General features: G+C 40.6%; 1 protein-coding gene across 1 annotated transcript in view; it reads right to left on the reverse strand.

Annotated features, from left to right (window-relative positions):
- The window catches only part of TRIM40 (tripartite motif containing 40), a 23,304-nt gene extending 15,675 nt beyond the window's left edge, over positions 1-7,629 (reverse strand). Inside the window, 2 exon segments of the mRNA XM_007951473.1 lie at positions 6,212-6,565; positions 7,624-7,629. Coding sequence (XP_007949664.1) covers positions 6,212-6,565; positions 7,624-7,629 — 360 coding nt within the window.
- Between the last annotated feature and the right edge of the window lie 1,267 nt (positions 7,630-8,896).

Genomic DNA, 8,896 nt, shown 5'->3' on the forward strand with positions numbered 1-8,896 from the left:
TCCAGCTTGACGTTTGATCCAAGAACTTTGGACTTGCCAGCTTCTATAAGTGTGTGAGCCATTTTCCTAAGATAAATTTCTCTTTCTCTCTCTATATAAGCTTTACTGGTTTTGTTTCTCTATAGAACCCAGTCTAACACACTAACCTTATAAAATATATAACTACCCTCAATAGAGTCAAGGCACATGATATTTAAATAAAGATATTTAACATCAGATTCCGAAACATAAAGGAAAACACTTGGTGATTGTTTCGGTTACCTAGTGCCACTCTGACAAGAATATACCACAAATGGGATGGCTTTAACAAACAGGAGTTTATTCTCTTACAGTTTAGAGGCTTTAAGTCTGAGTTCAGAGCGTCAGGCTCTAGGGCCTGGGTGAAAGCCCCTCAACCTTGGACTTCAGCTCTGCTTCCTACTCCCGGCCTACTGAAGCTAGAGGCTTTTCTTCACTCAGACAGCTGTTGGCTGCTGAGACTGACAAGTAAAAAGGCACAGTCCTGATGTTACCAAACCACACAGCAGGCCATTAATTCAAATCCATTGAAAGTCCTAAGTTCGGCAGAGCATGGCAGGCCGCTGAACAATGACACGGCTTCATGCAGGGTCCAAGCATGCCATAAGCTAGAGACTATTCCCCAAGGTTCTCCTTATATACAGGAAGCAAACCACATCCCAAAGGCAGCTACTCAGCTGCTCACAGTAGGTTCCACTATGGAGTTGATTATCGATTTCATCATGGGGAATACTATATCCACCTGCCCAGCCACTCAACCAGGCCCAGCAAAGTTGACACACAAACTTAATTACCACAGTGATATATCCGGCTGCTGGTTGAGAAGATTAAATAAGCCCCTAAAAGTCATAATTCTTAAAGTAATTAGCAAATATAATGCAACACCAACCAAAATTTCAGGGAATGCTTTATAAAACTTAGGAAAATTGCATAGTTACATTCTCTGAAAGGACATTGGGCAAGAATATCAGGTTATAAAAAAAAATTAAAAAAACAATGATGCTGCTAGATTTAAACATAAACCTATAAACAACATGTATCAAAACTATATAATAGTAATTTGAGATTAGAAAAAATAATCAAGGGATTAGAAACCCAACCCAATCCAACCCACTGCCACTGATTTGACTTCAAGTCATAGTGACCTCCATTGGGTTTCCAAGACGGTAAATCTTTAAGGAATTAGATTGTCCCCATCTTCATTCTGCAGAGTGGCTGGTGGTTTGAACTGCCAACCTTCTGGTTAGCAGTCAAATGCCTTAAGCACTGTGCCACCTGAGCTCCTTAAGGGATTAGAGAGTCTAAAAATATTCCATTATTATAAAAACTTTAGTTATGTAAAACCAGAAATAACACATAGATGTGGAAAGAACTCACTTAAAGAAACATTAACGTGGAATCATCTTTCACATCACACAATATATTAAATTTCAGTTAAACCAGAAATTAATAAATCTTTAAAAGTAAAATTGAGCAACATTATCATATTAGACAAATGTCTGATGGAGATTATATTTTTTAAAAAGAATAGAATGAGATTAGATATACATTTCTAAAAATTTTGCCCAAAATTAAAACAAAAAAGAAAAGAAATAGTAAGAAAAATGTAAGTTAAGCATAGCTAATATAGCTTACTACCAAAGATAAACTACTTTGATACAATCATGTAAAATAAAGGCCCTGTTTCTAGGGGAAAATGTAGACAATGAGTCTTCATATAGATAAAGGCCTTACCACTAGCATGAATAATCAAGCAAAGTAAAACAGTTTAAAACATCGTTCTTCCACACTAATTAAACCAGCAACATGCATTAAAATAATAGATCTCAACATTGGTAAGGCAGTGAGAAGTAGGTGTACAAATAAGATTTTGTAGCATTGCAAATTTGTTCAGCCTGGCGTGGTCAGGGATTATATAATTCCTTTGAAAAGGACACAAGCTACTTCTGGGTGAATTTAATTCAAAGAAATAGAGACACAGTGAAACCAGAAGAAAACTGTATTTCAAAATTATACTATCAACATCTAGAAAACACACGTCTCTCTTGGTCCACCTTGTGTTTCAGGGTCCACTGTTAAAATCACTCCTTTGAAGACACCATCAACTCTCTTGCCTCTCCCTCTCTTTATCATACTTTTCAGGCAATTCCTTATTCTGAGATAAACTCTTCCATCACCTTTTCCTTGGCTGTCATCAGCAGCCCCTTGAACCATATTAAATCCCTGGTTTCAAACCACAGATTAGTTCTCCATGCTGCTGCCAGTTCTACTCAGTTCTTCTCTTCTGTTCCTGGGAAAACTTTCTTGTCTTATTACTCTTTCTTGTCTCTTTTCAAACCTTTCTTATCCTCACCTTTACCCACACTGTTGATATCTTTTCCTCATATTTTACAAGGACATAAAAACTGTAATACCTAAGCCACCTTGGGTGTCTACAAAACTACCTACACACTTGCAGACACCTTCTTTTGTTCCTTACTGTTAGAACAGACACCCAAACCAGAGTTTGCTTCTCTGCCACCATGTTATTGGATTGCTCAGTGTCATTCAAGACTATCTTACCATCCTTCCTGCAAACACTTCTCTTTTTGCATCTGGGATGCCACTCCCTTGGTTTTTCTGCTGTTCTGGTGGCTCATCTTCAATTTCCTTGGTTAGTTCCTCTATTAATTAGATAATAGCCTTTCTCAGGACCTTGTCTTGCAACTTCTTCTCCCTCTAGACTCTCTCCTAAGGAGGAGTCTAATTCCCTTGGTCTTGAATATCATCTTTATTTTGATGGATTCTTGTTTTAGAGGCTAAAAATACTACCTCAGACTCTTTTTGTAGATCCAGACCTGATATCCTGTCTAAGATCCTACTTAGATGTGCTTCAACTTGGACCCAACTTGTTCTAAATGAAACTCTTGATGTTTTGCTCAAACCTGTTCTTCCCAGTCCTTATCTTGTCCTTATTATGGTTTCAAACCAGAAACTCATGCAGTCATCTTTGATTTCTCATTTCTCTGCCCTACTTCCAACCTCCAGTGACTCCTGTCAATTCAAACTCTTTAGAGCTTTAGAGCTTTTTGAAATTCTTCAGACGTATCAAGACTTTTCTCATCTTCAGTCTTCTCCATGTTCTCTCCCTTCTCCCAGTCTTGCCTTGGCCAGCTTCTCTTCCTTTAGGGCTCAGCTTCAATTTCATCTCCTGAAAGAGGCCCTCACTGATCACATTATTTAGCTCAGTAGAATTTAACTTCAATTCTGACTCATGGTGATTCCTTGTAGAGTAGAACTGTGCTCCATTGGGTTTTCAATGGCTGATTTTTTGGAAGTAGATCGCCAAGCCTCTCTTTCAAGTCACATCTAGGTGGACTCAAATTTCCAACATTTCAGTTAGCAGCTGAGCATGTTAACTGTTTGTACTACCCAGGAATTCCATATAACCAAGCCAAACTCACTGCCATAGGGTCAGTTCTGACTCATAACGACCTCTACTGCATTTCCAAGGCTGTAAATCATTACAGAAGCAGTCTGCTCCATCTTTCTTCCATAGAGCAGCTGGTGGGTTCAAACCACCAACTTTTTGGTTAGCAGCCAAATGCCTTAATCACTACACCACCAGAGCTCCTTAGGTACTTCATAGGTTGCCCATTATTCTCTGTCTCAGACACTTGTTTGTTTTCTTCCCAGCCCATTAAAAAAAAAAAAAAAAACCAACCTTGTAGTTTGTCCGATTTCTTATTTGTTGGTCTTCCTTCCTAAACTGCAAACTCCCTGGCCGTAGGGATGGCATCTGTCTTGTTCATCATTATATTCCTGGCACACAATTTGGTTCCACACAGTGGGAACTTATTAAGTCTTTCTTAATTGAGAAAATATCATTCGTATGTATTTGTTTAAGGTTTCCTGTCATAAAACAGGATAATGAGAATAATCTTGTCAAGTCTAAAGGAAGACCTATGAATAAGGATTGTGAATCATCTTTGTATTTTCTACAATACCTAGTATATCCTACATAAAGTACAGACCTGAGTAAACATTGAATAAGGGAATGGATTTGTTCATCCCATGCCTTGGAACAAATGTGATGTTCCTGAAGTATCTCTGGCCTCATTTGTTGTTGTTGTGTGTAGTCAAGTCGGCCCCGACTCATAGCGACCCCTCCTTGGGTTGCCGAGGCAGTATCACTACGGAAGTAGATGTCCAACCTTCTTTCTGAGGAGTGGCTGGTGGGTTTGAACCTCCAGCCTTCTGGTTAGCAGTCAAGTCTTAGGTACTATGCTACCAGAGCTCCCTCTGACCTCATTAGCAGGTGGGAAACCCTTCTCCCCTGTCCTGTGGTGCACTGCACCTAGAAGGAATGATACCTCTTTGGTTTTCTGAATTGTTTCTCTATCTTCTTATAGTCACCCCTAATCTGAACTCTCATTTACCATGCCATTATCATAACATGGTTTCATCAAGTCAAGCACCTAAAAGATTTGGGAAATCCATGTCTCATTATTGGATGGAAAGACACTACAGTAAAAATATGTCACTTTTCCATCCAATTCAATACCAGATGGATTGGAATGGTGTTGGTAAAAATAATTCTAAAGCTAAATGACCAAAGAAACATGTCTGAATATCCACAAAATAATTCTGAAAAAAGTAAGAGTATTGTGGAGGTTATCATACTTATCCAACATCAAACCATATTGCAAAGGTATGATGTTTAAAACAGTTTGGCAGACAGGCTGGAATAGCATAAGACTAGAATAAAATAGAATAGTCAAGAAAATATGTGATTTTATATGCATAGATGGCAGATTATGAAGATGGCATTCAAATCATTGGGGGAACCACTGAATGCAGTAAGGTTAGATTTCTCCCTTAGCCCTTCACTAAAATATATCTCAGGTATTCTAAGTTCTCCAAACTATAAATTGAAGGATAGTCATTGCAGCATTCTGTATAATCTCAAAACAAACAATAATCTGGAAACAACCCAAGTGTGGACCAAGTCATGATACATTCATAAAATTGAATGTCATGCAGTTGCTGAAAAGAAAATGAGAAAGTGTCCAAGATGTATTTTTAGACCATAAAAAAATGAGTTGCAGATATACAGAGTTCTTCTGTGGGTTTTGTTGTTGTTGTTTTTTTTTAAGAGTGTATTCACCCACAAAATTTTCTGAGAGGATATACAAAAATCTGACAGTGTTAGCTCTACCTGGGGACTGAGAATTGAGGGTAGCAAAGAGAAAGATTTTTAGTTTTAACTTTATACCCTTCAGTGTTATCTGAATTTATTACCAAGAGCATGTAACTTTTATGATTAAAAAATTTAAATAAAATAAGATAAAAATAATCATCATAATAAGGAAGAAACAGAGGTAGGGAAGGAGGGAGTAAGAGAAGAAAGGAGAGGGGAAAGAGAAAAAGAAAGTCATGTAGTAATTTCCAAGTTTCAACATATTAGCAGGATAATTATGTTGTTGTTGTTATGTGTGGTCGAGTTGGACCCGACTCATACCTACCCCTCCTTGGGTTTCCAAGGCACTATCACTACGGAAGTAGATAAGCTTACGTAAGACCTGATTTTATTTCTAGCCAAATTACTACTACTATCAACCAGAGACCCCAAGTAGTTTTACTACTGATAGGATTTTCGTTCTAACTTATAAAATGAAACCCATAGAACCTATTGGATTTTGGGAATGTTTCAATACTGATAGGGTTTTGCATTATCTAGTCCAATTCCTGTATTCTACAGATGAACAAACCAAGTGTAATTCATTTTTCCTGGGAATCTGATGTTGTTGTTGTTATTTGGTGTTGAGTTTGATTCTGTCTTGTGGAAACCCCTGTCTGCAGAGTAGAACTGCTCCAGAGGGTTTTCAAGGCTGTGAGATTTTGGAAGCACATCACCAGGCCTGTCTTTTGAGATGCTTCTAGGTGGATTAGAACTGCCAACCTTTTAGCTATTACTCAAGTGCTTAACCATTTGTGCCATCCAGCAATTCCTCACAGGGACATTATCTCCTTTTTAAACAGACTCATATTAATACAGAAAATCAGAGACAGGAGTCCAAAATAGGATGAAGCAGAAGAAACAAATGTTCCAGTTATTGAACCTCTATGATATGTCAGACATAATGAGAAGAGTTAGAAGGGGGTAACTCAGGGGACTGGTGGCAGGATAATGGTGGCAGTGATCTGGTCTTACCTTGTAGTGGCTCCTGGCTTTTTCAATGGCCAGGTGCTGATGAGACTGGTGCTCAGGGGACTCCTGGCACTTTTCACACAGAAGAAGGCAGTGCTCTTCACAAAACAAGCTTACCAACTTCTGGTGGCGCTGGCACACATAGCCCTCCCCCAGCACTTTCTCAGAACAAGGGGTCCGGCAGACAGGGCAGCTGGTTTCTGAGGCTCCATCCTTCAAGTGACGGGCCAAGCACTCTTGACAGAAGAGGTGTCCACAGTCAGTGCTCACAGCCTCCTTCAAATGCTCCAAGCAGATGGAACAGAAGCCGCCTTTCCCGCTATCCTCCTGCAAAGGAATGATGGCCTTCACCTCAACCTACCAGCCTCCTGCCTGCAGGACCTCCCCTCCCACAGTTCCTCAGAAAGCCTGCCACACTAGACCGTCCCAGATAAGATAGCTCAACTGGAAGGAGGTAGCTTTGGAGCAGCCAAAAGGCCCGATTCAGCCTTCTAACTTCAGGCGACTGCCCACTCTCCATCAGTGGCTATGGACCATCCAAACCCCAAATTTGGATCCAAAATCCAAATTCTGCACATGTTTCAGAAATATCTCATCAGCTTTGAAACACACCCTCTGGTTTCCTTGTATTTGCTAAACTTGAAAATCACTCTTCATATTTTCATAGAACTAGAAGTAGATGATTCAAAAATCAATTGTATTTTCCTTTCAAAGGCTTTTTGTGAACATTTTTACAGCTCAAAACTCAGATGCCAGAGTGGCATGGTCAGAAGCCAGAGTACCATAAACCTACAAATTGAAAGCCTTCTCTGATTTGCTCTCTGTAGAGAATTTGGCAGGAGTTTGGAGTGTCCTCTCCTAAACTGTGATACTAGATGTCTCATAATCACACTGAGAATTTGGCTAATTGCTATCGATTATTACTACCAACCATTTGCAACAACATCTCCATTAGCTAGTCATTTTCTCAACAAACATCCTTTCCAGGAGGAGCTCTGGTAGCATAGTGCCTAAGGCACTTGACTGCTAATCAGAAAGCTGGCAGTTCAAACCCACCAGCCACTCCTTGGAAGGAAGGTTGGGCAATCTACTTACATAGTGATACTGCCTCAGAAACCAAGGAGGGGTTGTTATGAGTTGGGGCCAACTTGATGGCACATAACAACAACAATCCTTTCCAGGGCTGCATGGATTCCACATTGAGAGAAAAAGGGAAAGAGAACAAGACATAGAGCAAACCAGAGATGTGTGTACAGCATGAAGCCACCTTGTCCCTTCTTTCAAACCACCTCCAGAGATGATCCAAAGAAGAAAGTACCCCCAAAACTTCCCTTAAAACTGTGCAGTCACTCCTATTCCCTCTCCCTTACACTTCATGTATAGTTTCCCCCTGAAAAGCTCACTGAGTATCCTACCTCCATTTTTCCTGCTAAAGGTCATTTTCTCAGGCTCCAGACTTGAGGAGATGGCCAGAAGGTGAATGGTTCTTTAAAGACGTGCCAAATATATATGCTTGCCTGTCAGAAAATCTAGGGGACAGGTGAAGAGGCCTGTCCTCTCCGCTAAGCACTGAATTGCCGGGAAAATGAAACTTCCCACAAATGGACAGGCTTAAGGTAGCTGGAGAGTAAGGTGGACTTTGGTTGGGGCAGGGTGTAACTTGCTTGCTCACAGGGAGGAAGAAAGTCTTGGCACCTTCAATGTAAATATGACAGAATCCAAGAGCAAGTCACAGAATGAAGACTTCTGGAGACACAGCTTACAGAACCTCAGACTCTAGGTAGCATGGAATCATAACCAAGGCATGAACACATGATGCTGAAACAGTGTCTACCCACCCTACTCCTCTCCAATTCCTATCTAGTCACTGATGCGGGGGGATCCCACAGGAAGTAGAGTAATGAGGGCTGCCAATAGAGGATTTAAAAGCTCAGAGATTCTTATTGAAAACTTCACCCCATGACTTCCTCCCTCAATCCTCTTTACCACTGTCTGCTGTGGGGTTGCTACTAAAATAGGGCTTTCTCTGAAATCATAGTTTCCTGATTTCTTCTCAGAGGAGACAGTTCCATTTTCAACATCCCTTGAATCTCAGGGTAATGGGTAGGATGAGCACCTTCCTCACTCTGTGTGACCACTTCCTGGTCATTACTTACCAGGACACATATAAAACTACCTGTATTGGGAACTCTTTTTCTCTACTCTTTTCCTTGTTGCCTTCACATAGCCATCCTCCTTCATTCACAGAGGATGGGAGCATCAGGCTCAGTGGTTTTTCTCCACCCAATGTACACCCTGCCCCAGTCAAAGACCACCTCACTCTCCAGCTACCTTAAGCCATTCCAGTCATGGGGAGTTTCATTTTCCTGGCAATTCAGTGCTTCTCAAAGAGGACAGGCCTCTTCACCTGTCCCCTAGGTTTTCACTGACACTCAAGCATATATATATATGTTAATGTTAAAAGAACCATTCACCTTCTGGCCATCTGCTTAAGTCTGGAGCCTGAGGAAATGACCTGAAGTTGTAGCAGGAAAAGTGGAGGTAGGATACTCAGTTGGTTTTTCAGGGGGAACTATGTAAGAAGTATAAGGGTGAGGGGATAGGAGTGACTGCACATCATACTGGGTCATTTCAAGGACTGTGTAATGACCACCCAACACCGTGGTCCCTCACTGCCTTAACCTGCTC

The sequence above is a fragment of the Orycteropus afer genome, unplaced genomic scaffold (assembly GCF_000298275.1).
Source record: "Orycteropus afer afer isolate SDZICR_OR568_19922 unplaced genomic scaffold, OryAfe1.0 scaffold00294, whole genome shotgun sequence".
Taxonomy (NCBI): Eukaryota; Metazoa; Chordata; class Mammalia; order Tubulidentata; family Orycteropodidae; genus Orycteropus; species Orycteropus afer.